The 27890-nt window shown below is 41.0% G+C and overlaps 2 protein-coding genes and 1 non-coding gene across 10 annotated transcripts in view; all 3 read right to left on the bottom strand.

Moving 5' to 3' along the window:
* The window catches only part of si:ch73-181d5.4, a 37707-nt gene extending 30308 nt beyond the window's left edge, over positions 1-7399 (bottom strand). Inside the window, exons 1-7 of the mRNA XM_039800884.1 lie at positions 7289-7399; positions 5904-5982; positions 5746-5803; positions 3930-5112; positions 3592-3844; positions 3071-3346; positions 2730-2895 (exon numbers count right to left, since the gene is read on the bottom strand). Of these exons, the coding sequence (XP_039656818.1) occupies positions 2730-2895; positions 3071-3346; positions 3592-3844; positions 3930-5112; positions 5746-5797 (1930 nt within the window). The 5' untranslated portion in view covers positions 5798-5803; positions 5904-5982; positions 7289-7399. The remainder of the gene's footprint in view (positions 1-2729; positions 2896-3070; positions 3347-3591; positions 3845-3929; positions 5113-5745; positions 5804-5903; positions 5983-7288) is intronic.
* Positions 7400-7545: 146 nt separating this feature from the next.
* On the bottom strand, positions 7546-27890 carry LOC120559459 (protein kinase C-binding protein 1-like). 8 transcript variants are annotated; one of them, XM_039801154.1, is made up of 22 exons: positions 27765-27890; positions 25935-26165; positions 25606-25841; positions 20557-20627; positions 18982-19142; positions 16544-16783; positions 15963-16076; positions 15618-15710; positions 15111-15198; positions 14975-15030; positions 14800-14877; positions 14590-14705; positions 13986-14461; positions 13354-13482; positions 13075-13236; positions 12334-12849; positions 10883-11353; positions 10634-10779; positions 10433-10513; positions 10266-10344; positions 9870-10109; positions 7546-8755 (listed from the first exon to the last, which is right to left on the bottom strand). In XM_039801154.1, the coding sequence occupies exons 3-22, from the start codon at positions 25617-25619 to the stop codon at positions 8577-8579; spliced, it is 3510 nt and encodes a 1169-aa protein (XP_039657088.1). In that variant the 5' UTR covers positions 25620-25841; positions 25935-26165; positions 27765-27890; the 3' UTR covers positions 7546-8576. The 8 variants fall into 8 exon arrangements, with proteins under 8 accessions (XP_039657088.1, XP_039657087.1, XP_039657089.1 ...); XM_039801153.1 differs by having other exon boundaries at positions 25939-26165; XM_039801155.1 differs by having other exon boundaries at positions 16562-16783; positions 25939-26165; positions 27765-27889.
* Positions 27139-27211, bottom strand: trnak-cuu. The gene has a single exon. It is a non-coding gene; the product is annotated as a tRNA-Lys (tRNA).

Genomic DNA, 27890 nt, shown 5'->3' with positions numbered 1-27890 from the left:
TTAAAAGAAGTATAGAGCGCTCACTGCAGGAAAGCAGAGTTTTTCTGAAATATGACACAAACAGTAGACTCACTGTCTGCTGTACCTTGTTTGTACCATTTGCCTATGTATACTTGCGAGTAAACTATACTTGTAAATGTACGGTTAAATTGCTGTTCAAATTTGAAATGCCACACTAGTCTTAAAGGTTGGGGAAAAAAGGCGCAGAAACAGACCCCGGGTCAATGCTCAAAAGGAAACCACAGAAATTATGCTTTAGAAAACAGATGTTTGCTGCTGTCTGTATCATTATATAGAGAAATGTGGATGTATATGCGTGTTTAGGCAAAGATTTTAGGGGTAGGGGTTGTAGCATGGTTGTATTTGTTATTTTCCACCTATTAACAGAACTAAATGTGACTTAATATGACCCAAGTAGGGTTATTTAACCACTATACCCACACAATTAATGACTGAAAAGATGCCTATCCTTCATCTCTAAAGTTGGTATGCATGTGTGGTGAACTGTAAGCTTTCTTTCTTTCTTTCTTTATTTGCAGGAGAATGAAGTCTTTTCTCAGAGAATTGGAGGAATGCAGCATTGAAGGTGGCCAGCTGACACTTCGAAATCATCTTCATGGAAATGTGACAACAAATCTCCCGTTCACTGTTTGGTGAACTCCAGGTGGAACCTCATTCTAGCATCTGCACTGATGAATCCTCCAGTCCCCTCTGAGTCTCTGCAGCAGCAAGTAGTCAACTTCTCCTCCTCCATACCAGCTGCCCAGTCCCTATTCATTGAGAATCCTATCTGAGCTAATATTGGTGTGTTTGTGCAATGCAACGACTGGTCCAGGAATGTGTGTCCGTGTGTTTGTGTTGATGGAAAGGAACATGGAAAGTTATTTGAACCTGACACAGGGACAAGGAAAGTTGTAAAATGTTATGTTGAATGTATGTTTTATGTATGAAGTGCACAGTTACGTTTTATGCAACTGCAAAAAAAAAAGAAAAAGATAAGACTACTAATAATTGTGCTGTCTGTAGGAAGAAAGCGCTGGTGCTTGAACATCGGGGTCCTTGTTTGAAAAGATGGATCACTTTGAGAAAACCATAACTTTTGAAGAAGTGGTGTGCCTTGCCAACATTGTGGCAATACGACATTATGCAGGCTTCACAAAACCAATGTATTCAGTAGTACAGACGTGTTACATGTTGTCAAAGGTTTGACGTGGGGTGTGGCTGTGAGCAAGAAATGCTGGGGGCTGTAGCTGTTAATATAAATGTCTACGAAGTTAACTAAGCAATCTACAAACACTGTTGACTGATAAAAGATGCATACTTTTTCAAAACACACAAAATACACCTTGAATAATTGAGCATGCATCACTGTTTAGAGAAGTTAATTATATTATGTGTTATGAAAGAACTTTGCTCACTTGTGGAGTCAATTACATAGATTTTTTGGCAACTTTTTTCCCCGATTGGGGGATAATGTATTCATTTCATTTGTTAAAATGTTCATGTTTAAAGTAAATATAATAATCTCAATAAAAAATGTTTAAAAAAAAATTATTATGTGCCGTGAAATGGTAAATATCAAATCAACAATTTTATTTGGGTTGTGATTGATTCAAAGTTCAAGAACTAGTCCTGACAAAATTATGTTATAAGGGATTCTGTGAGATCCACCATTTAGCCTCATTTCCTAAATATTGAGAAAAGAATAGCCTAAATGGGATATGTGCACTCCATTTTAATAAATAGAAACCTTTGGGCATAGACCCTTTTCAGGCATGCGGTATATAGTCTGTAATAAAATGGAGTATGCAGATCCTAGTGTGAAAAGTCATTCTTTGGCTGGCTATCTTTCCACCACTTGCCAAAGCCCTTTAGCAGATATGCAGTGGACACTTTAGTGTTGGATTATGTTTTTAAAAAATCCCTATCTTAGTTTTTTCTTCAAATAGCAAAAAAAAATAAAAATAAAATAAAAGGTATCACAAGGTCTTAAGATGTATAGACATCTGTGATGGTAGTTGAGGAACTTTTTTGAGTATCTGACTTTAAAAAGTTGTTAAAATTCATTTTTAGAGAATATAATAAAAAAGAGAATGTGCAAGATGTGATTCAATATTTCAAATGATGAGCAATGTGTATATGTGAGCATATTCCTGTTGGCTCTGGGCTGAACATGCGAAAACATATGGTATGCTTTATGTGCACTGAAGGCTATGGTGAAGAACACTCTAAACCTTGACTTGACACATATTCTTCAGTGGGAACCGTTTGAGTTTGCAAGAGGTCTTTGCAAAACCAGACAAACTGAACATTGGAGCAGTCTTTCAATACACCGATACCAAAACACGATAAAGCATCCTGCCTACCCAGCACTACCCCACACACAGTTGCTCTGTGTTGCAGTTAAACCAGTTATGAGACTGGTTTAAGTTTGAGTTTGTGTTTAGCTGAATAATATAATCCTGACTAGTCAAGACTGTTTCAGCACATTTTGGGCATTTAGAATCGACAACAAAACTATAAAAGTGAACATACTTACCCACTGCTGACCCCTGCTACTTAGTCATCCCAGAGAGAGAGTATGTATGCGTCCAAGTGTGTGCGTGCTTGTGTGTGATTGTGTTACGTAGTGCCACATTACAAAAAAGAAGGAAAATCTGTAATGCCTTTGGCATGGTGTGTAAACTGCTGTGTGATCCGAATGTGTATGAGTAGCAAATGGTACGTACACGCTGTGTAAAGCTTAGATGATGGTATGGAAGTGGCCTGAACTTCTGAGAGACTGGGGTCGCAGGCTAAGGGAGTTGCAGCCTCCTCCTGTCCTCCATCATCTTCCTTCACCTCCTCCTCACCTTTTCCTGCTAATCTCTTAGACATCCTACCCGACCTCTGACCCTGTGATGAAAATATTTAAACAGGTCAAAAATCAAGATACTTCATATAGAAAGATGTTCACACTGTGATTTAACATCAGACACAAAATGTAGAAAAGACTCAACAAGTGAATATATTGCCTACACACTTAAAATGTCTCTCTCAATTTCTCAGTCTCCATGATGAAATGACTTACCTTTGCGGTGGGTCTGGCAATGGCAGCTTTTCTCTGTGGCCGCCCTCTGGACTTGGGCACCTTCGGGCCAGAAAGAGTCTTCATAGTGACGGCAGCATGCTGAAGGATGCAGTCAGTGCCACAGTAAACAGAGTCTGGTAGGGCTTGTTTGAAGCACTTAGGTCCAATGCACAGAGGAAAAGAGCTGTCCATCTCCATCTCAGCTTCGGGCTCGGGCTCAGGCTCTGGCTTCGTCACAGGAACCTCCTGCTTCTCCTCCACCACCAATACAGACTCCTAAAACCAAAATCTCATCTTAGACCCCAAGACCAAACTTCTGTCATGCAAATACTTACTAAGGATACAAATATAATACTGTGATGAGATATCACATATTTGCTGTCATACAGAAAATGGAGAAATATTCAACCTAAAAACTACGTGCTGCTGCTGCCAACAAGTTGAAAAGCTATTTATATTTTGTTGTGACAAAGGATAATGAGCCATCTGGTGATCACTGGCAATCAAAATGAAATTCTAACCTTGAGGTCTTGCAGCTCCTCATGTCCCTCCTGTTCTTCACCGAGAGGACTTAGTGTCAAGCATTCAGGAAAGCTAAGCTCAGGCTCTGGTTGATGGTGAGGCTCAGGTTTGAGTTGGCTCTGCTTCTTTGTAGTGCAAGGGGGGCAGATGTACTCTTGCCCTTTCTTCTCCATCGTACGGCCCTGTGTCTCACTGATACCAACACAGTCGCCATGGAACCAATCCTGGCAACTGTCACAGCAGATCATGAACCTAGAAGCAAACAGCAGTGATCAGGAAGTGAAACTGACAGATGGTTGAGGTATGCAAACCATTAAAGACAGAAATGAGCATATACCTTTTATCCTGTTTCTGTCGACAGATGCAGTATAGAGCATTTGAGTCAGAGCCCTCTGTGTCAGATATGCCTGAAAACTCTCCTACATTCTTGAAGTCTTTTTTCTCCTCCTCCTCCTCCTCTGGTGCATCATCATACTGGCCAGGAGTCACATCAGTAATCTGGTCTAAATCAGTGTCTATGATTATGCAGTCTGAGCTTGATTGCTGAGCAGGACTCAGAGTGATGTCAGAGTTAGCAGATGATATCTCTATTTCAGAAGGGCTGTGTGGATCATTTTCTTTTTCCTCCTCTTGCAACTGCTGCAGATGGTGCTCAGATGGATGGATGGATCCAAGCACCACCTCATCATCATCATCGTTGTCCTCATCATCTACCATGCTTGACTGAAGCGCCGCTGCCCTGCCCCTCCCTCTGCCCCTTCCTCTACCTCTTCCCCTACCTCTTCCTCTGCCTCTCCCCCTTCCTCTGGCCTTTCCTCTTCCACCTCTCCCTCTAGGTCTTGTGTCATCCTGCCTGGCTTTAGATGTCAGCTGCTCCTTAATCTGTATCAGAGTCATGTCATCGCTGTCCTCTTGACTAGAAATCAACACCACATCATCAGTTTCCCCTCCTGCCACGTTGTCAGAAGCAACAGGTTGTGAGAGCTCCATGTCATCAGCAGATTCAATATTATCAGGCCCCTCAGTTTCTTCTATAACCTGTGGAGGGGTCACAATGGCATCAGTGGCTTCCAAAATGTCAGGGACTGTCAGTGCATCTGACATTTCCATTGACAAGCCCTCATTCCCGCCGAGCAGTGAGAAGGCAGTGTGGAAGGCAGACCCAAAATCTTGCCATAAGCTGGGGTCAAGGCTCCCTCCTGCAGAAGCTTCTGAGGCTGGCTTGCTCTCCTCTGATACAGGCGAGGATGGGGCAGACCACTCCAGGTCATCTAGAACACTCCTCGTTGCACCAGAAGCTCTCTGGGTTGTGTGGGTTTCTGGAGTGGCCAGGGGTGTCTGGTTGGTTCGGCGGCCTCTGCCTCTGCGTACGATTGGAGGACTGTGGGTTAGGTCTCCGATTTCATCCAAGAACTCCCTTTTAGCGATGGTTGTCCGCCTGAACCCCCAAGACTTTTTAACCTGAGACATGGTCGGTCTAACACTCGTCTCTGCCCCTTCTGACTGGCTCTGCTGGTCCTCTAGAGAAAGGTAGCAACAAACAGGGTGAATAAAAAGGGAACCAAAATCTCTTTCATGTCAGACTAATCTCATTAAGTGGCATATGTATGACACACCAATTTGTATGCCATTTTGGCGTGTTATCAAGACGCATAATCGCTTTTTAGCATGTTTATCAACGCTGTTTGGCCTCCATTGACCTACATTATGTGTGAATTATCACCGTAGCGAGAAGTATGAAAGTATGGAAGTCCGCAGAGGGAGTGTGGCTGGGGTGGTGGATGGGTAAAACACAGGACTTTCACCCAGGAGAGCCGGGATCGCGTCCTGCGTGTGCCGTTTATCAACCGTTTTTGTTTTCTTGTTCATGTTCTTTTCCTAAACTCAACTGTTGATTGTTTTCCTAAGCGTGTGACGTTGGTCTCACGATAGCACGGCCGGTTCTCGCGATAAGATGCCACGTGGTGTATGTTTACATCCACTGAATACAGCGTAGACATACACGTGGAAAGCTCAAAATGCGTACAGATAACACGCCATTTGGCTTTAGGAAAGTGCTGTGTATGTTTACGCAAAGTCATGATGCCATGTTGTTCATGTGTATCTGCAGTCTGCCCATTTATGCCACTCAAAGACTAAAATGACGGTTTTACCTGAATTATTAGCATCACTGTTATTTTCCATTGGGTCCATACTGACATCCATAGGCAGCTATCAAAACACATAAGATATAATTTGTTAGTAAACAAGCTTAGAGGAATATTAACTATTGGGCAAGTTAGATGAGGGCTAAATGCAGAAAAACAGGTACCTCTGCAAATGAGCAGATGGCTTGCAAAGCCTAATTTTCAGGACATGTGAAGTGTCATTCCACTTGTCTCTCTTTGCACCTTGGTAAATTTAGGAGGAAAACACATTAAGATTACATTAAGAACATTAGATTATGAGTCAATAACAAGCCACAAACCGTAACAGTTTAACTTGATTACGAATATCAGCCGTTGTATGAGAAGGCAGACGTGAGCGACCATCAAAAAACTCATACCTCTAATACATGTACAAATACATTCAATTGCCTGTTCATTAGGGCCATTGACCTAAAATGAATAGGGTCTAATACAACGTCCCCGCAATACATCATACCTTCACACAGGTTAGAATGTTCAGTTTTTAGAGGTGTTGATTAAAGCATTGCTGAATTGTAATATACTGAGAGGTGTTTCTTGTAATTCAACAAGACCACAAACGGTATAAACATTATGATCTTCATTAAGGTAGGAGTTAATGCAGGGCTGTTCTATTTGACTGCATTCACTTGAGCTACTGGGGCTTTAATTTAACAGATTGTTCAGGAAGGTGAAACAACTATATAGTTATTTCATATATACGATTTATTCATTGAATTACCAGAAAACATGCTATATCGTGATATATATCGTTAGAGATATGAAATGACCTATATTTGAATACTAGACTTTAGCAATATCGCTCAGCCCTAGTGCAGACATTATATATTTAATAACTTAATTATAGAATAAAGGAGTGTAACGCTAGCTGGTCACATATTTACGTTGGTGTAACTATATAAGTTTTGTTGCTTAGCAAATGTGTGCATTTAAACGACAGGGGAACACGTCGTTGTGTCTAATTAACGTCAACATTAATCCCAGATTGTCCAATTTCTAATTTTTTCGCTGTATCGGACCGCGTTATTGACTAAATCTACCCAGACATGATCTAACGTTGGTTGACTGTTGCGTGAAGGCCTAAATATCTGACCTATTGACATGGCTGGTGAAAAATCTGCCTGGTGTGCAGATGGTTTATTTAAGCAAAGACTCGTCAACAGGAGTGATACTTCTGTGGGAAGTTCACTCTAAAAAAATTAACAGACGCTCGTTAGCTAAACAGAAGCGAAACACCAGACATTACTAATGCCACTACTAAATCCCGGCTGTGAAAGCGCAGAAACGAAACGTCCTTGTTCTGCAACGATACACAAACACTCAAGAGTTATTTCGGTGACGAACGACATTGTTCTCTGCATGCACCTAATCCACCTAGCTAGCCGCTAGCTGCTACACTACCTGCTAATAAATGCAATGAGCTGCAAAGCCAATTGTCTCCAATGTTATCAACAAGAATTAAATGTTGCACGTTTGTACGTTAACACCCTGAGGAAAACTGAAACCGTACCTTGGATATAAATGATTACTTTCCAGTTATTATTGGATTCGCTCAGCTAGCAAGCTGGTTTGCACAACCTTCCATTTTCTCTGCCTTCCTTGCTGTTTCGTAATCTCGCGAGAATTACTCCTCACTGGCGGGATTGGGCAGCACCGTCCTTTCCTGTTGATCAAGGTTCTATCATAGACAGTAGGGTTCTATCAGTGATCGTTTGATTTGTGATCATTTCCATAGAAAGAGGTCTGAATCAATCAAGATGCACTGTATTAGGTTGATCAGAGCATTTTTATTTTTTCTTCACGAGTCCATTTATTGTATGTACAGTATGTAAACACAAACGAGACACAAGCTCAAAACAGACATGCTCACAGGGAATAATATCCAGCCAAAATACAGTTTCTATTTATGCCTACCCAGTTCTTAGACAGTCTGATCAGGATTTACATTAGCCTTGGATAACCAGTTAAACAGAGGCTTCGCTAAGAAGTGACATTCATATGAAGTAATTTATTTTCAAATAACTTTTTTTGGACACATAGAAATGTTAATTCATTAAACATACTATAAAAACATAACACTATAAATATTGTTCAGGTATTTTCTTACAAAAACTTTGTACAGTTTACATTTTTTAGTTCTTTGAATAAATCACAGATATTTTTATGTAGGTCTTTACAATGTGGAACTACAATACAAAATTAATGAGCCAAAAATGCCCCTGCTGACATGAAAAGGACATAGTTGAAAACAATGTTTAAATTTGCATTGCTCAAAATATCTTGGTTGACACGAAGCAGACATGGTTTAAAACAAAGATGAAACTTGCATAACTCAAAATACCTCTGATGGAACCACGATGAATGAATATAAACTATCAATGGCTATTTTTGTCTCATTATATGGAGAGCAATCAACAAAATAAAAACAAAGTACTTAAGAGCAGCATTGAAAAAGTGTAAATATTCTGTGGGTTGATACAATCTTGTTCAGACTTGAAACAAAGTGGTAACAAAGCTCTAACAAAACTACAGTATGAAAACATACAACCTCACATTTATTTCTCAAGACAGACTACTTTCACATGGTGAATCCACCTGAACACAGACTTGTGATAACTGCGAATGAGAGATGAACCCAAAAAAAAAGTCCACCAAGCAGATGTACACGTGGGAATGGAAAAATCAAAGTGATTTGTCACGCAGGCCTTTAAGCACCAAGTTTGAAGCCGCATCATGTCTGACACGACAAGCCCCACAGCGGCCTTGCAAAATGTGCGAGAGTATCTGTAGTGTAGCAGTTAGGTCACAGTAACTCCAGCACTGTCCTTGCTCTTGTCCAAATATGTGGGAGAGTTGCTTTTGTCTGATATGGATCCCGCTCCTGAGGGCAGGGTCTGTGTGGCTGGAGAGTGGCTTGAAGATTTCAATGAAGGGTCAGAGTTGGACTCTGCTTCTGGCTCTTGCTGCGAAGCTGTGGCTGGAAGGAAAAGGAAAATATAAAATGAGAACATGGACACTGTATATCTGTGCATGTTTGTATTATTTGCCGTCTAGGTTGGGTTAGAAGCAAGGCGGTGTCTATTAAGCTCAATGGTGAGGTAAGCTATGCAAAGGTACACTATACTTTATCAGTTGGTTAGATACATTATGCGAGTCTTTGAAGGAATGAGTGCTTGGGTTTACAGTAGTTGGGGGCTAGGTGACCGTGGGGATGACTTTATAAAGAGGAATAACAGAGATGACAGACTGTTTCGGGTGGTGTCATGTACATTATACGAATGACATTAATTGCTAGATATACAGTATATTTATGTCCAAATATAGTAAGCGTGGAGGAGATTGAATGAGAACATTTTTGTCGGTTTCAAAAAATAAACAAAAATATAACCCATCTGAAAATAATGGGTTTCACATCAGACTGAAGTGTAAATGGATAGAGATTATCTTTGATAAAAAATAATCTGCTTAATCAACTATTTTAGTAACAAGGACATCGTATTTATGCCTTGTTGTATAACGCACAAGAAAAACCCAGTCATTAAAGTCCAATAACTTTCTATAAATCTGGTCATCAGGAAATCACCCATCTTGATGGCAGAGAACATAATGTATATTCCTTTACAACTTTACTGCTATGTGTTCTACATGTCAAATTGTATTTTAGCGAATACTGGGTGCTTAATCTGCAACAGGAAACCGTACAACTGGGGAAACATTCATATTGAGAAAACACAGCCCGAGGACCGCTCTGAGAAAAACACGAAGTGCCCTTAGGTAACCTTCTATCCTGCCTATAAATCCACATTAAATAATAAAAATGGAATTATTGAATAATAAAATATTTGAGCATAATATTTTGTATATTGAGTATCTTTGGTAGATTACATTAAATCAACATAATTTGAAAATCTAATAAAACAGTGGCTTTTAGTATTTACATTTGCCAATAAATATTTTTTATTTTATTTGTAATAACCATTGTGTGACAGCCTCTGCATCACAGCCCTCAACATAAAACAACAACACATGTTGCCCAAACGTTATATATCTATATATATTCGACACACTAGTGCAGTGTGAGTGTTTGTTACCTGACTGTGTGCAGGACTTCATGTGTTCTGGCCAGTGGGCTTGCTGACAGGGGTAATCACAGTAACTGGTATTCCAGCAGCAGTAGAAGATGGCTTCCTTCCTGCAGTTAGCGCACCACTGTTTCTTTTTGGTCTCGTCCACTGCCTGCTGCTTTTCCAACTCCATCTGCTTTTTCACCTCAGCCACCAACCGTTCTCTTTCCTGCTCCAGACTCTGCCTCATCTCTGCCATCGTCAGTTCTGCATTTAGGGTAACAAAAGAAAAACAACTTGGAACTCATGCCATGTGTGAAAAAGAAATCTCTGTATTCATATAACATTCATGAAAAGACTGGTTCAGTAGTACATCAACTCTCAGAAGTGTGGTGACACATTCCTGGAAGCAGGAAAACTTACCGAGATTGTGTTTCATCTCCGATAACTCTTGTTGATGCAGCCACTGGAGTTTCTCAATCTCTATCCTTAACCGTCGAATCTGTGGCAAGAATACACAGATTAAAACTTGCCAAGTGTTTGCCATTATGACACATTAAATAAGCATCAGTCTATATGCCAGAATGTACCTCTGCAATTGTGTTTCCTGATGTGCTTTTGGAAAGATCATTGTATATTTCAGTCATTGTCCCTTTAATTGTGTCCATAATCTGCAAAGTTTTGGCAAAAACAGGTGATATTAGGCCACAGTTGTAACTACTTACATCCTGTAACAATGAAGTGAACGGAGCAGTAATTCAATTTATGTGGGATAAAATTGGCCAAATTACTTTGTTGGTGTACTTGGCTATATCTGCAGCCACCTCTGCTGAGCCTGTAGGGATCTGCAAGTCTCCTGACATGAAAGAAGAGGAGCTGCCAGATGTGACCTGGGCAGCTGTGGATGAGGAAGTACCCTGAGGTACGTCTTTTTGCACTGCAGGGGATAAAATAAAAATAATGCAACTTTTAATACACATTTTCATCTTAAATATGTGCAGTTTAATGTTCAGATGAATTGATTAGGCTGGTGTATATACCCTTGGCTGCCTGTCTGGTCTGATAGCGGGTACTTGAGGAGGAGTTCTGCTGTTGTGACTGCAGCTGCTGTGGGCTGCGCGTCTGCCCCGGACTCTGGGCCGGTGTCTGCGCTGCTGACTGCTCTTCCTGCTGCTGCCTCTGCACCTTCTGCATATGCCACTTCTGAGAGGACGTCTGGAATTTGGTTGGATTCCAAACAACCGCCCGCTGCACTGCCTGAGCTGTCTCTTTAGGCAGTAGAGGGCGCTGTTTCTTTACAGCTGCAGGTACTGGGGATGTTGTGGAACCTGAGGTGGAGGTAGGAGAGGGTGCACTGGTTGAACCGCTGGTAGCCGTGGTGGCACTGGGCTGACTAGAAGCTGCAGTGGAGACAAGGTTGAGGGCTGCTGTGATGGTGGGTTGCAGAGAGTCTTTCCGGTTAGAGGCGGCTTCTCGTGATGGTGCGGCTGCAGCAGATGAAGGCAGTTTTCCTGAGCAGAAAAAAAAAAAAATTGCTCCATAAGTGTGAGGCATTCTGGATTTCTAAATTGGACACTTAAGCCCAAGAGGGTTGAATGAGGAATTAGATCATTTTTGTAGAGTCAACTGGAGACCATATGGGAAGTTTTGAGAGCAGAATTGAAAATTTAGTTTAAGGGGAACTCCACCACTTTTACACATCAAAGTCTGTTTACAGGTCTTGGTCTGTATGACTGCATATGTGGAAAAAAGGAGCTGCACTAAATCTGCCTCAAGGTATGTCGCTTGAGTTAGGGTCAGATGGGGCCGAAGACTAAAAATAAATCTGGGGGTGTAGAGTTAGAAATAGGTGAGCTTCCAAGACCTCTGTAATCCGCTCCTTAACGGTGCTTGAGGCCAGCAGCTCAAGGCTACATCAGCCACAACTAGCATTAAATACCTGAATCCCGGACCAAACTGTTGGTAGTTGAATTGTGGGTAATGTAGACGCCAAGTTTTGACAGGGGGAAAAAAATTGCATAAAATTAAATGAATGTATGTATGTCTGTGATCAATTCTGAAAAGACAGTTATTCATTTTTGTAAGTGATGTATTCATGGTAATTTATATTTCTAAAATGTATATTTCGTATCCACTTTTGTAAATATTATTTTTAAGAAAAGGGTGAGGATAATGTTTGTACACATGGTATATTTGGTGATTTATCACACACATCACTGATTCACGGAATGTATAAATAAGGAAACTGGATAATAGCCTCAGACATCACCCTAAAGACAAGATAGCTGAAAGCATTTGGTGAATGAAGCATGATTTACTGGAGGAGAGTTGTTCAACGCGTTTTAATTTTGATGGACTTGCATTGAAGCTCACACTGGCCTGCGCTTCGCTGTGTGCGTGTTCAAACATCATAAGGATATTATTTGTCCTTCGAACTGAGACAAGTCATAATGACGAGGACAGAATGGATACAGTATCTCAAATGCCTCACCTTCCAACTTGGCAACATTAGGCTCTTTGAGAGTTTTGGCAGCAGAAGCCCCTGGCTCTCTTTTTGCTCTTTTTGAGTCACGGCCTCCATGTTCATCTCCCAGGTCAATCACCAGCTCTCTTTCAGAATCAGAGTCTTGCTCAGCTGCTGATGTGGCAGTAGCTGCTCTGCCCTCCTCTGGGGCTTTGGGTTTGTTGTCAGCGAGAGGCTGAGACTGGGGCATTCTGGGCTTGTCCTGGAGGTCCCTATCTGGGCCAATGCTACCCTGCTTGTCTTTGAGCAGGGGTTCAGGGTTGGCTTTATCAGCTGTCCCTGTAACTCCCTCCTTATTCTCTTCCTCCGCGCTTGCTTTGGGCCTTTTTCTCTCTGCTTTTTCCTTGTCGTCCTGGGCGGAGCTCTTTGGCTTGTGTTCCTCGTCGCTGAGATACTCGCTGTCACTTGAGTCAGATTTCTCAGAGTCCTCAGAGTCGCTGTGATCCACTCCTTTATACACATCTTCAGAGATCTCATCTATTCCTGTATGGAGAAACATACATTCTTGATTACATGTTTTTTATTAGTTAAAACTCTTTTTGTCAAACAGAACGGCAGAAATAAATAAAGAATGTTTGGACTACAAGAAAACTACAAGAAAACACACAAAATAAAATATTCTTGAAACTATTGGAAGATTTTTTTGAACAGTACAAGAAAAGAGTTTTGTGCCAAAAATAGCACAAGGTGAATGGGTACTGTATGTACCAAGCTGTGCTTTGCAGCTCTCAATAGTCTTGTCCAGACTCCTGATGGGTCTCTTTGTGGTGGGGAGGGGAGCCGACGCTCCTTGTTGTTGCTGCTGTTGCTGCTGTTGTTGTTGCACGGTCTCACTCAGCTCCTTCAGATCCATCTCAGCCTTCACCCGATCTGAAAGAAACAGGTCAATGTTCGATTTCAGTACTCTTTAACATGATAAGGGTGATAAAATGTTGATTAACTTTTCTGAGAACATCATTACAGTATATTTGCACTGTTGGTACTGACCCAGGTTGAGATTGAGTATGCCGCCAGTGCCTGCAGTCCTCTCCTGCTTGGGCACCAGACTAGGGCTAAAGGGTTTCGGGCTGCCTGCCATACTACCTGCGGGACCCATCTTCCCAGAGACAGGAGATGCTGTAATTACAAATGTAAAATGGTTGGTGTCACTCCACTCATGGCAACTTTAAAACTGCATTAACTGATTTGTTTGGCCATTTTGGGGCAGCAGAAACAAGTTGTGAACACAACATTGACATCATCACCTTTTAAGTTGATATAAGTTGATAAGCGGAACTTGTTAGCTAACAGTTCCCCATTTACAAATCCAGCAGTTATAGGGCAACATTATCATTTATTCATTTGGATTAATGCTTTTGTCCACCTGATAAATGTAAGTCTAATATTCCCTTTTCTTTTAGCTCTGGTTTGGACTCCAACTCCTGAACCGGCCGGACAGCTGAACAATGTGCTGAAACTCGCTATAAAGCTCAGTAAAGCCGGGGGACAGCTGCAGATTTGGGGGATTATTCTCTGTTTGTTCACCTCTACGAGCGACCCCTTTCACACTGTCACAAATGTTTTCGTCATTTGATACATTGCTATTACAAATATATCGTTTATAGCCAACATTTACTTACCAGTACAGTCCATTGATTCCTCTCCAGTGCTGTAGTGGAAGGCAGGATTCCTGCCGGCCTTTTCCATATCCTGCTCCCCATCGGACCCTGTGTGAACTGAGGAGTTAGTGCTCATTGGAGACCGAGGCATGTCTGTCATTGAGACCCTCCGACTCATGCCGCTGGGTGTGGAACTCTTGCTGAGGACCATCTTAGGAGATGCGGTTATATCAAAGTTGAAGCGAAGTTTATCCGTTTTCTCTGTTTTCACTGTCCCAGCACTGGGGTTGGCGGGGTCCAGTAGCATCTGTAGCTGGTTGTTGGGTGTGTAGGGAGTGCGGAAGGGTGCATAGTTGAAGACCCCAAATTTCTTGCGAATGTTTTCCACATATACTTCCATCTCTTGCATGGCACTGTTGAAAATGCTCTTTGTCTTCTTAACAGAGAAAGGGATCTCTTTGGACATGAGGTAGCAGTTGTTTATGGGTACCCAGGCCCTACACAAAGCAACAAAAAAACATTCACTGAGTTAGAATAACCGTGATACTAATCTTGGTTTATTTTTGGTCCAACAACCCTAATACATAGAGCCAATTTGCTCTATATGCTCAAAAGCTTCTCTCACCTGTCATGTTGCCCAAAGAAGCGTGCGTCTACCTGCCCGTCCTTTTCCCGAAGTGCTTTTGCTGGCCAGAAGGGAAAGCCCTTTAGCTTAGCCCAGACCAGGGGGTGTGGTTGACTCTAAAGGACAAAGCAAAATAATTCAATGCCTTAAAGATCTAAAATATAAACCAAAATGTATAAATATAGTATTTAAGATAGTGTAAGGACCTACACATGGCTCACAAAACCAGTTGTCCCTTTTTTGGCATGAAGACAGATAGCACTCTGGACACACCTCAATCTCGTTCATCTAATAATACATATTAAATGACAAAGATGTTATTAATTTTTAAATCCGATGCATTTGCAGAATCTTTGCTATTATTAAGTTAGTAAAGCTTCTTTACCTCATGTTCACAAATCTTGACGATGACTTTTGCAGTTGCTGTTAATTTGTGATTACCTGAAATAAAGTCACAATCTAATTTATAGTTTGAAATGAGCAGAGTAGAGGGATTACTGATTTATGTCAAAGTGGCCTACCTCCATTATAGATGATGCAGTTGTGTAAGATCCATTTCATGTCAGCAAGAAAGGCTTCAGTGCAGCCATACATTTTCTTTTTGATAGTCTATTAAAAAGTGAAAATAACTAAATTAAAGACAAGATACTTCAATGAAAATAATTTATTATAAAAATTTAAAAAACATGCCACAAATCTTGCTACAAAGTATGGTTTTATACTTTGTTTTGGGTATTGTATCTGTATTTTTACTTGTGAACTGTAGTGTACTCTTTTGTACACTTTTTGTTCGCAGTGGCATCTTGTGACAACATTTGTTCTATTATGTTACTACTTAATGTGTCCTCAAAGTAAAGACACTCACTCTGTTGTCCCTTTCATTCATTTAGCATTTTTTAAAAGATTGTTTTTCAATTTGTACCATTTTGATGTGCAAATTAAAATAAATAAAAAATAAAAAATAAAAAATATATATATAATAATAATAATAATAATAATAATAATAATAATAATAATAATAATACTACCTTCTCTAAAGTACACAGGTCCATGGGGTGGAATATATACTCTGCATAATCCGGGTGCTGTTCCAGAGACACAGGTTTCTGGAAAGGCTCAGTCTGCTCATTTGAGACAAATGTAAAAAAAAAAAACATATGCATTAGCCAAAATTTGTATGTCTCATGTCCTGTATATATTTCCTGGAGTTTTGTATATATATATATAAAAAGGTCAAGATCAGTCAAGTCAATTTTATTTACAATCCCAAAAAAATTTGCCTCAAGGGGATTTATACAAAACATTTTCTTACACACAGAAGAATTATAAGACACCTATTAAACCAGCATAAAATGAATCTTTACAAGTCTTACCCCAGGCTGTTTAATCTTTTGGAGTGCAAATTTGAGCAAGTAGGAGAGTTGGTCTATTGTCAGCATTGTCATTGCCTTGCTCTGGGTTTCAATGCATTCAGCAACTGTTATTTTCTGTAACAATAAAAAGTTTAATGATTAAATGCATTAGTGAACACATCATGAAAATAAACATCAAGCAAAAGGACATTGATACTAGTATACTTACATCTCAACTTTTGTAAAGTTTACATTACTTGATTATTTTTTTATTTAGCTTGTACATATATTCAAAATTGTGCTGATGAAAAGAAGTACGTATTAAATGTCCCTTTAATGTTAAAAAGCAGATCAAAACTTCAATCCTCTAACATCTCTCAAACTTGCAGTGTGAGCATTTAGCTTGCTGGAGTGTCACACCATGTGCCAAGAGGTCTGTACGTTTTTGGATCAACCGTAGACAAAAGCAGGTGATTTCACCAATTAGTTCCTTTTTTTTTTTTTAAAAGCTGCTCATGGCACATAGTCTGACACCCCTTTTGTCAACTAAGCAAGCAAGATTGTGCCTTGCCACAATCATTTGTTTACAGCTACACACATACACGTCTTCTGCGAGATACCTCACACTCTGGACAGAACCAGTCGCCCTCGGGCTCAGCTGGTAGTTTGAGGCACTTGGCGTGGTACACCCTGGGGCAGAGCTCACAGCAGAGCACCTGGCCCTCGCGGTGGCACAGCCAGCAGTAGAAGTCATTCCTGCCGTCCTGCGGTACAACATCAACAGGGTCTGTGGTGAGTGCTGGCTGCTTCATATAGTAAAAGGGACCATGTCTTAGCTCTGACTGAAATGCAGGCAAGAGAAACAGGGGGGCAGGTTTCAAAAACACGCAGGAACATAAAAAGGTGCAGTGCAACAAAAACAAGACATGTGGTGGGGTAAGCAATGGAAGCAGCATAGAGGGTAGTAAAATTGTTAAACCTAACACAGCACTTTTTAAAGCAATTAGGAAACTATCTGAACATCTGTTTGACTGTTTCAACTGTGAGTCAAACTAGACGAACCCAACAGATTTAACAGCGGTTCTTTTAACAGTACATTTAGATAGCTCATCTTTCACCTGAGAGTAAACACAATGCATAATACGATTCTGTCGTACAAACCCCAATTCCAATGAAATTGGGACTTTGGGTAAAATGTAAATAAAAACTGAATACAATGATTAGCAAATCCTTTTCAACATATATTCAGTTGAATAAACTACAAAGACAATATATTTAATGTTCAAACTGATAAACTTTGTTTTATTGCAAATATTCACTCATTTTGAATTTGATGCCTGCAACACGTTCCAAAAAAGCTGGGACAGGAGCAACAAAAGACAAAAAACACCTGTTTGGAACATTCCACAGGTGAACAGGTTAACTGGAAACAGGGGAGTATCATGATTGGGTATAAAAGGAGCATCCCTATAATCGACTATAAGTTGGAAAAGATATGCAAATCATTGTATTCCGTTTTTATTTACGTTTTACACAACGTCCCAACTTCATTGGAATTGGGGTTTGTAAATATCCAACTGGTACTCATGATGATACATTCAATGGGTGAATAGAAGCTGGTGCAGCTGCTTTTACAGCTCAAGATGATGTTTCACAGTTAAAATTATCTTAAGTTTAAGTCTGAAGCTTACACCAAATCAGTGTTGGTATTAATTAATCACGAGTAGTGGTAAAATTAAATTGCAGCTTACTTGCCAATGAAAGCATATATAACACCGGTAAAAATATTAAACAAAAGCACTAGAATTATCTTTTAATGGCATGCAAGTTCAACAGAGAACTAAAGGGCAAAAGGGAATCACTCATTCACATTCATTTGGCAGGCAGATACTGAAAACATATGCATCAGTCATACATCATCAAAATGCATAACACTTAAATTCAGCAAAATGACAGGACATTAATGACCAGAGGTGATTGATAATATGTAAAATGTCTAAAAAATATTAAAAAAAAAAACAAACACTGTGAGCTGACCACAGCAGGTAACATCCATACACGTTTGTCCATCTTTAAAAAGGTGCTCTAAAGCGATGTCACGCGTTTAGGCTACAGCATTTTTTGTCACATACAGCAAACATCTCCTCACTATCCGCTAGCTGCCTGTCCCCTGAACACACCGTTTAAAAAAGAAAAAGAAAAACGCAGTCTCTGTAGATAGCCCAGGCTCCACAAACAAAAACAAACTGCGCCAACCTGCACCATGAAACATAAACGGTGTTCCACCATAACCGACAAGAAGGAGTTGGTTGAGCCATCACCGCAGCAGCGTTAGCACGTAGGCTCCACAATGCGCGTTCATGACTGTTTCAGGAAGCACGGAAGGGAGGGGACGGGATGAAGAGGAGGGAGGGGCGAGCTAGCCTAAGTTTTGCTTGACAATACTTCGAACGTCAACAAGAAGTAACGTCACCCAACATCGCTTAGAGCACCTTTAAGCTGACAGTATACTACAGTCAAAATCAAAGGTGGCCTACTCTCGCAGGCAATGTGGAACGTTTTTAACCAAAAAAGGAAGTCCCTCATTGAGCATTGATCTCTGCAGTGTGAGTTGGCCTCCAGCCAGAGTTTGCTTTAAAAAAAAATTATCTTAGTCTTGTTCACCTGGTCTTACCTTCTTCCAGGTAGCCTAGGTTAGAAATAAAGACTAAAGGTGACAGTACACCTCCATCAGAACTGCTTGTCGGACAGCTCTGTCAACAATTTCTGAAACATTCACACCCACTTCACACCATAAGCGCGCCCTTAGCCTTTTGTTTAAAAATGTAATGTAATGGTTTTTTCCCTTTCAATGTGATTAAGTGCTTTGGAACATGGGTAGAAGACAAAACAGTCCAAACTCCTGCAGTCTTTGTTTTGGATTATTTTTGGCGCCATCTCCTTTGCTAACTCCACTTTCTGGTGTGGAAGGTCAAAACAAGTACCTTCACAGCCTTAGCGAGCACGTCAGATCTGGAAACGAGCATACTGGAGCACTTACCTGGTCTTTGTGACAGTTGACGGCCCCAGGCTTCTTCTTTTTCTTGAGAGGGCTCGGGGAGGTGTCCGAGGGAGAGTGTCCATTGGAAGAATGGGTGGGACTGGACACCTTTCTCTTCTGTGGTGCCACTGGTCGTTCCACTGACCCCGGTGGATCAGGGACTGGAAGCGGAAACACAATCAGGTCATCACACGATGGGAGATAGACTTGTATTGTTCACTGCACTCAACACATTAAACAAGCTTAAGAAGATTAAAACACGGGTACCATGACCGTAGTTTAGCTATTCCTAGAATAAATCAAGAGGATGGAAATAATCATCAACCATAATATATGATTACCATCATCCCACATTCTTAAGAGCTTAGAGAAACCAAGGAAATGCAAATTTAAAGCAACATTGCATAACAATTTGACCTTAAAAATACAGCTTAAAAATCATTTTGATGCTACACTGAATTTTAACAGGGAGAATGGTGCCTCCTTCATTCTTACTCCGCGCCCTGAACGCCTGTTCTCGCACTATGTAACTTTGGTGAGCGGGTCGGATCTCCACGGAAAGGTATATAATTTTTTAAGGCACTACCACGGATTTTGGTGAAATTTCATCATATTTTATGGAGGAAATGTTTTCTGGTTCTCTCTCTGATGTCCTCCGGCTGCTCTGCCATGACTCTTTGTGATTAAGGGGGTTTCCTGATGGACAGAAAGCGTTACTTGTTGCTAAAGTAAAGCTAACTGCAGACTGCTGCTAACTGTAGCTAGTTAGCTCAGTTAGCCATGCTGCTAGGAGCACCAGGGGAGTGTTGATGTTTACACTGCTAGCACAGGAGCTTTGGACCGCTGGTAGGAGGAGGTTTTCAGACCCGGGGAGGAGGGGTGGAGTGGAGACCAGCGCTGGTGTCGTGCCATAACCAGAGCCAGGCCAGCGTGCAATGGAATCCGCAGCCTCTACGGACATCATGGCAGAGGCGAAGAAACCGAAAAGGACATTGACAGGGGAGGCTAAGAAGAGTAAAGGAGAGCAGGACCGAGCAAGAGGCCACTAGACAAGAGTATATCTCAGATTGGCTTTTAGTCATTGACGAGAGCTTTGCAAAATAAAAAGGCTGCAAGACAGATGCCGAGCTGGCCATCTTTCTGTTGGACTAGTAAGTAATATTAGCTGGCTTGCTATGTCTTGTGTTGTTGCACATGCTTGAGGTTTGACATAAATTCAATGGTCAGATGCAGTGCTGAGCTTTTAGAATTTTGTCATCATGATAACATTAACTAGTACTGACAGCAATCACACAGATATAAAAAGAAATTATTGAAGATGCCACTTATACATATTAGATTCCCACTTTACAGAAACAAATAGCTTGAGGGCTCCCTCTGAACTAACAAGACCCTACTTAACAAATTCTAAACAGGCAGGCAGCCAGGCATAATGGATTATCTTTGCAGTCCTAAGACAACAAAATGCATTACCCTGCTCTTGAAACTTACAGTAAATAAGCTCTACCTTCTCTGAAACTAAGACGTCTGAGATCTTTAACTCTTAATGCGAGGTGCTCGGCCTTAGAGACTTACCTTTGGATCGTGCAGATGCATTCATCCCCTCTACCACATCAGACTCTGTCTTTATCTCCTCCTCAGCCAGACTGCAGAGCACCAAACAAGAGCACACAGAAAGAGAGGCAAATACAAAGTCAGAAAGGGTGTTCAGAAAACCATATCAGCAGAACAGTAAACAAGTGGAACACCACCTACGGCACCCGGGTCCCTGAGGATCTGTCAATAGGGACTCTGCAGGTTTCCATTGTTGTTGTTTTCATTTGATGTCAGCACATCGCTGATATTGTGCAACGAAGTTCAAATCCTTTCCACATTATCTGTGGCAAACAAGTCTGAATATGTTCTTAATGTTCCAAGAGGAAGAATGGGTACAATCGCCATGGCAACACCCATCTCCGCTAAGTACATGTTGGTATTCACAGCAACATACAGGGCCATTTTATTACCCTGCAACTCCGTCCTTCAGGAGACATTGCAGCTATAGAGTCTAGTCTGACTAGGTGATATTTGCTGTGCTTTGTTTATAACAAATGGTAAATAGACCTATAGTAATGAGAGAGTCAGAGGGAGTTCATACTAGTGGAGGGACATATGTCTCATGATGATAACAGTATACGTTTCTACTAGCTCCCAAGCCTCTTCAGTAACAACAGGATGACACTGAGGGATTTAGGCCCATTCTTGGAGACCGATAACAAGAGATCCATCTAACAAGCTTCAAACAAGGTCTATCTAAATATTTTGGGCCCAAATCTTCACCGCATGTATATTTAAAGCAGCTTTCTTGGCCAAACTTATGTTTATATCACTATTCATCGTCTGTAAATTTGGCAGCTTTGGAAATATATTATATACACATATACATAATTGTGGAGTTACATAAGCATTTTCTGTAAAATCAGTATTTTCTACTGCTGTGTTTACAAAACCGATGTAAACAAGCCAATATTAATGTCATAAATCCATTAATTAAAACTAAGAATACAGTATCTCCAATATGCAGATCTAGCACTGAAAAAAGCCTGATTTCCCAGGTCTCTGATCCTGCTCTCATCTAACTTCCTCTGAGAGAAAAGAAAGAAAAAAAAAAAAGACCAGCATAAAGGGGGTCTGGCGATAAATGAAAGCCTTTGAGTATTTGGTTCCTCCTTTGTCAGAGTAACAGAGGGCCCTGTTCCAAGGATGTAGCCTTTATTCACAAGCCCCGGGAAGAAAACCCTCCCAAGGACCCCTGACAGGTCACAGACTTGACCAGCTCATAGCTTTGGCTGCAGCTCTGGTTTCCAGCTAGTATGATGGGTTTACAGGTTATGACTCAAAGGTCAAACACATTTTGTGGGATAAGCTTTTTCTCTTCTGAAAGTTAAGGAATGCTCTTCATGTCCCCTCCTCCACCCTTCAAAAGACATTCCACACAAAGTTGATCAAATGTCAGTTCACTAATAGGCATAGGGAGGTTAAAACACATATCCTAAAGGCTTTAACGAATCAGATATGAGAGAAGAGATAAAATGCGATCACATCAACCGTTTAACCTATACTCGTTTCAACACCAAGTCAACTTTGGTGTTTGCTACACAACTTTGATTTAACAATGATTAAAATATCTTCTTTCTACCAGACAAAATACCATATACGTGACCAAGCCAACACAATCATCAAGGCTATTCTAAATATATTCTCTGTTAGAATAAATAAATCATAACCTTTGTTGTTTGAAGAATGGCAAACATGGGTCGAGCAGAGTTTCTTTACAAATATGGCATATGGGTATCTTGTTTCAGCCTGCCAGCAGTCGCAGTCACACCCCCGGGCCTTCCTGTTCCGGACTGAGTGAACAAACGAGGCCCACATGAAAATAAGACAACGTTAGCCAAGCCACTCTGCTACGTGTACCACAACCCCGAAAAGAGAGAACATTCGTCATCACCAGGCAGAGCTGCTGAACAAAGTGCCACAGCCCTATATTATATACACACACTTTATGGCAAGACAACCAGGAAGACAGGATGACCAATAGTAAAAACGTATGATCCAAAGGACATTCTCAGATCAGGAGCTATGATCCGTCACACAAGGAGAGTTTAGGCAAATAAATCCTCAGCAGATTCTGGGATATATTCCAGAGAGACGCGGGTTCAAGAAAACACTGACAGTATTCCCCTCTGCAAGTAGTACCTGATGGACAGGAAGGAAACAACACTGACTCAATGCCTTTAGATTCCACTCCTGTGAGAGACGAGAAGGGTTCTCTCCTCACAGAAAATGGAGGCCACAGCTTGCTCCCCTCCCCCCTCTCCCCCATCCCCCACTCCGAGGCTCAGACTCAGGCACTGGCACATCCATGCAGGAGGACCAGAGAGATCTGTGGAGATTATAGTCCCAACATTTTCAAAAACACAGCTAGGTCAAGACAAACCTTCACGGCCGATCACAAAGACAGAGGAGGAACACAAGAGAGGGAGACATGAGAAAACCCAGCAAAATGAGAAGCACTCATCTCTCTTTTTTATGTCTTGCCTCCTTCCCTGAATACTGCGGTCATAGAATAATTAGATTTCACTTTGAAGAAAGAGAGACCATCACTGTGAAGCCACACTGAGATCCTGGCTGAGCTATTCTCTATTCTTTAAAGAATGTGCAGTTCTTCTTAGACATCAAATAGACAAATATCTGAATAAATGGCCTCCCTTTATGGCAGTCCAGGAAAGTAATTCAATGCAAACTCCATTATTGTACGCCTTGCTCTGGAACTGCCACTGAAAACACTTGGGATTAATACCATTGACTACAAAACATCCTACTTACCCTGCTACTCAAAACCCCAGAGAGAATATTAGGTTTTGTAAAATACCAAGAGACATTCAGCTTTCACAAGACCAAACACATGCAGACAAATAAAATGCATACTATTAGCTTTTGTGTTTCCTGAAATCAACAAAAACATAAGAAAAGCAGAAGGTATAAGATCCTAGTTAACATTTCATAAAATAATGATTTAACTACATAAAAGATGCCTGGTTTAGCATGACTCCTTTACAATGTTAAAACAATGGATCAACACCAAACTATACTTCAAGTATGCACAGAATATCCTGTATTAAAGAAAGATTTGACCTGTATTTTATATAAGGCTGTAAAGGGTGAATCAAAGATGGCTGTGGAATTTTCCAGAAGGCCCTTGCTCTCCCTGCTGCTCTCCCTCCGATTGTCAATCTTTAACCTCAACTGCAGCTGCAATTGGCTGGAGGGCCAACAGGGTGAAATATTATTGGTCGGCGGTGCTATGCCACACGGATCACAGTGTGCAGGCTCCCCTCTTCCTCTTAAAAAGCACTTTTGCTGCAATGCAGAGATTTCCCCCTGCATTAGATGGGTTTTATTCCTTCGGTTTAGCTTGCCCTTCTTGATTAGGACAGCATAAACCAGGGGGATTTGAAAAAGGTCTTTTGGGAGATTATATTTATAGCTGTGATGCATAACTCAGCGGCTCTGCTATTCAACCTCTGCCGTTCTTTAGTGGCTACATTGCCTCAGAAGGAGGCCCACACGATTTGTCCCAACCCCACGACGTTGCATATTGCTGACATATCTAACTACCAATGTAAGATTTAGATTACAGGCTCAAACAAGAACTGGATTAACTCATTACTTTTCAGTGGTCAAACTTCTGGTTTTGGTGAGAGAGGGAATTACTCTGAGGAAACTGATAACGTTACCATTTTATGGAAGTCGTGTAGATGAAACGCATCTTATGTCAGGCCACAAGAGAAAGAAAACATTCTTTGATTCCCCCACGCAACTGAGACTGCTAAAACGGTGACACAATGTACAGTCAGTGCTCTGACAAATATATAATGGTAACAAACAGTAAAGAGTTTCTTCATACACTGTGCCTTTGTGTAGATTTCTTATTAAATATCTTGATATTTTATGAACCTGCATTTTTATCTGTATCTTATGTATTAATGACATGTATGTTGTGTAAAAACAGAGTACCATAAGTGAAAAAGAGAAAATATTGCAATGTATGCCAACATGTACACACAAGGGCGTGTGTCATGTAAAAAACCTGTTATGTCTCATGTTGTTTCTCTGTCCCTGCTGTCTGATCTGTGACGATAGGCTCGAGTTCTGCTACCAAGAGCTCTCTATACACAAAATGGCCACTGTCTGTCTGAGGATCAGAGAGTGGAGGAAGCAGTTTCACAATAGTGCTATAGAGAGGACGAAGCCCGGGACCGTAAACTCACGGCCTATGGCTTTAAATAGAAGTAACCTGTGTACCAACATCTTGTCTCTAAAGATTTGATGGAAGAATTGGAAGAGGATCGCCCTTCGACAAAAGGTTTGCTTCATGTAGGCTCATCCTCTCATCAATATGGAGTGTAGAAACTCCATCCCAGTACGGTTTTATTTAGTATGTACCAAGTCATACAGTTTTCAGTTTCTGAACAATTTATTTTACATGTACAATATTAAGACTGAAAACCAGTATTCAGTTATGCCCTGCACTCCGGGTCCTCCTAACAAGCACATCTGTTGCCCCCCAGGTCTATTCCCCGGCCTGGCATGACACAAGAAAACAGCACAGAGGCAATCCACTTGCAAAGGGTACATAATACCCCCCCCACACTCCTCCTCCTCCTCCATTGCCCATCCCCCATTCTTTCTCTGCCAGGCTACAACACAAGACTGCCACAACTTAAAAGGAGATGTGGGTGCCATTTTTAAATCTAAGTCTCTTTTGCATTATAAAAAAGGAAAAGGATTTGCCATGGTCCACTCTGCCTCCTGTATGGCAGCCTGGTTGTCTGGGGCACCCATGTGACCCTGAGACACAGAGAGAGAGCAAGGGTGAGAGTCGTTACCCAACCCCCCACCCTCAGCACTGTGGAGCAGAGAGGCCTGGTGAGGCCTCCAACCCACCCCAGCTCCTCCTCCTGCACACTAAACTGATTTTTAAGGTGTGCACATTCATCATGAGAAACCAACAGTCACCACAACGACAAGAAGGAAGCCATGTTGTTATCAGAGAGTTGAGATAAAAAAGACAGAGCTTACCTCTGTGGATGCATGGCTGCCTGACACACTGTTATGTCAACACTTATAAAACATGGAGGACACTCTCAGCCCTCAGCCGGGGAAGGCTCCGCTCTTCAGGCAAGGCGATCAGGCCCCAGTGATGTTAGCCAGATCCTGACTGGTCGCTTTCCTCACAGGCAGGATACAAGGCTGCGTCTGATTGGCCGAAATGTTTCCTGAATAATTATCTTTGTTCAGTGCAGGCAGGGGCAGCACTGTGAGTGTCAGAGACAGGGGAAGAAAAATAAGCAGAGAGCTAGGCCTAAAACCACAAAATAACATGATTAATGTGAGTCTTTTTGACATACAAACCCCATATAACAATGTTTTGAAGCTTCCAAGGGTAGAACCTGGTGGTAGTTGTCTTATTTGAAGGCTTTAGAAGTAAAATGGCAGCATGTAGACTGTGAGGAGCAGGACACCATGGCTTCCATTTTTTTTTTATGTGGAGAGGGCCTTTGTTTAAACTCCTCCCTCCCTCTTAGCTGTTTCCACAGAAAAGAGAAGCTGTAGCTCCTCACCTATTTTGGCAATTCAGTCTGAAAAAAGAAAGAAAAGAAAATTAGGCTGCTAAAATGACAATGTATACAGTCAACACTTTTTATGGTTTAGTTGTAAAGAAAAGGGAAACAGATGTAGAGCTTTGAGGAAGCCATGCCTTTTTATGTCGCACGCTGTTGTTTTTAGGTAAATAATGGCCCAGTTAGTCTCAAATGTAGATATGAATATATTAACAATCCCCATGTTGTAAAATGTAGTAAATATAATAAACTAAAATTAAATATAATATATATATATTTATGTATGTATTTATGTATGTATGTATGTATGTATGTATGTATGTATCTCCCCTCCAGTAGAAGTAATACTGAAATTTCAATTTTAACACTGGAGGAGGTGTGTAGAGGTTACCCCTTCAATGTCTGTGCTGTAACAGTGATCATAAATAATTAAACACAGCTGGATAAAGCACAAGATGCTGTTGTCCTTTTGACATTCAACAGCAGGGAAATACTCAGTGATCAGAAAAATAGAAAAACAATGTACAAACCCTGCCATAAATATAATCTATAATGTTTTTCTTACAATGTTCCTATTTGACTGAATCAGTTGTTGACTCAACTCTTTGATCATTTGTATAGCTGTAATTCATGTCATACTGAATAGTCCCCCAAAAATGTAGATGGGGTGTCTAAATATTAGGAAGAAAATGTTTGATGTATATAACAAGCAAGCAACAATACAAGCAACTACAGTGTTCACTCATTCCACTACACATAGTTTGCAGTTTTTGTGATCACTAGATGAGAGTGCATACACTGGCAGGCCTTCCATAGATGTAAAAGGGGGTTAAAAAATTGAAAGAGCAGTCAATATAAAGCAATCAAATAAAATCTTAGACAAACTACTGGTCACAATAATGACTATTGAGCACCCTGCCTCCTCTTTTGTCGCATATAGTGGATCCAATTGGAATTTTATGAGGTTGTGACTGAGAGGGTAAAAGTTAAGCGCCCAACGTGGGGCTCGAACCCACGACCCTGAGATTAAGAGTCTCATGCTCTACCGACTGAGCTAGCCGGGCGATATTTAGACACGTACGTGCTAATATGTCTTATTCCTGAACTGTTGTAGTACTGATATTATTTTTATTTAGGTGAACTAAGTTCTTCTATACTTTTAAACCGTCTCTGATTTTAAGTTGCGTCACGTTGTGCTGGTGTAAGGGAGGGCAGCTCTCAGAATTCCAGTTCTGTCTCATACTGTCCTCTAGTGGTGAAGAACTAAAAGTGTTTTATTCAAGTTGTGTCTTTGAACCATGGATGTATTTGAACTAGGCTGAAAATGTCAAAAATGACTCCGTTACTATGGTAACGTTAACGTTATTGCACGGTCCAGTTAACGGTTCAGTTAAAGCCACAACAGACTAACGTTAGCTAACACTTTACTTAAACAACGACCCACACAAACTGGTTTTCGGTAGCGTATTTACATAGCTAAGCTTTCCAGATAACACCGCGCCTGATGGCAGTGAAAACATTACAGACGTTCAGTAAGTAGCTAGCTAGCTACGTTAGTGTCACAGCAATGATGGGATCGTGTATTTTGAACACCGTGTGAACGTTAATTAACGTTACCTGACTGTTTGGTTTTCTCCGTAAATTGTCCGTAAATCACCATCAAGTAAGAGGAGACGCATTGAAGCCACCATAATTTAACTTAATTGACGTGGTTGCCTTTTAAACGGGGGCACTTTCAAGCAC

This window comes from Perca fluviatilis, chromosome 5 (genome assembly GCF_010015445.1).
Source record: "Perca fluviatilis chromosome 5, GENO_Pfluv_1.0, whole genome shotgun sequence".
In the NCBI taxonomy this organism is placed as follows: domain Eukaryota; kingdom Metazoa; phylum Chordata; class Actinopteri; order Perciformes; family Percidae; genus Perca; species Perca fluviatilis.
This window is presented reverse-complemented; position numbering and strand designations above follow the sequence as displayed.

Excerpts from the sequence above, each read along its gene's own strand:
- LOC120559459 (XM_039801151.1), bottom strand. The coding sequence starts at position 20,801 with ATGAAAACAACAACAATGGAAACCTGCAGAGTCCCTATTGACAGATCC. Across the intron at positions 20,628-20,736 it reads TCCTCAGGGACCCGGGTGCC|TCTGGCTGAGGAGGAGATAA; the intron begins GTAGGTGGTGTT and ends GGTGCTCTGCAG. Across the intron at positions 12,850-13,074 it reads GAGCTGCAAAGCACAGCTTG|GAATAGATGAGATCTCTGAA; the intron begins GTACATACAGTA and ends TTCTCCATACAG.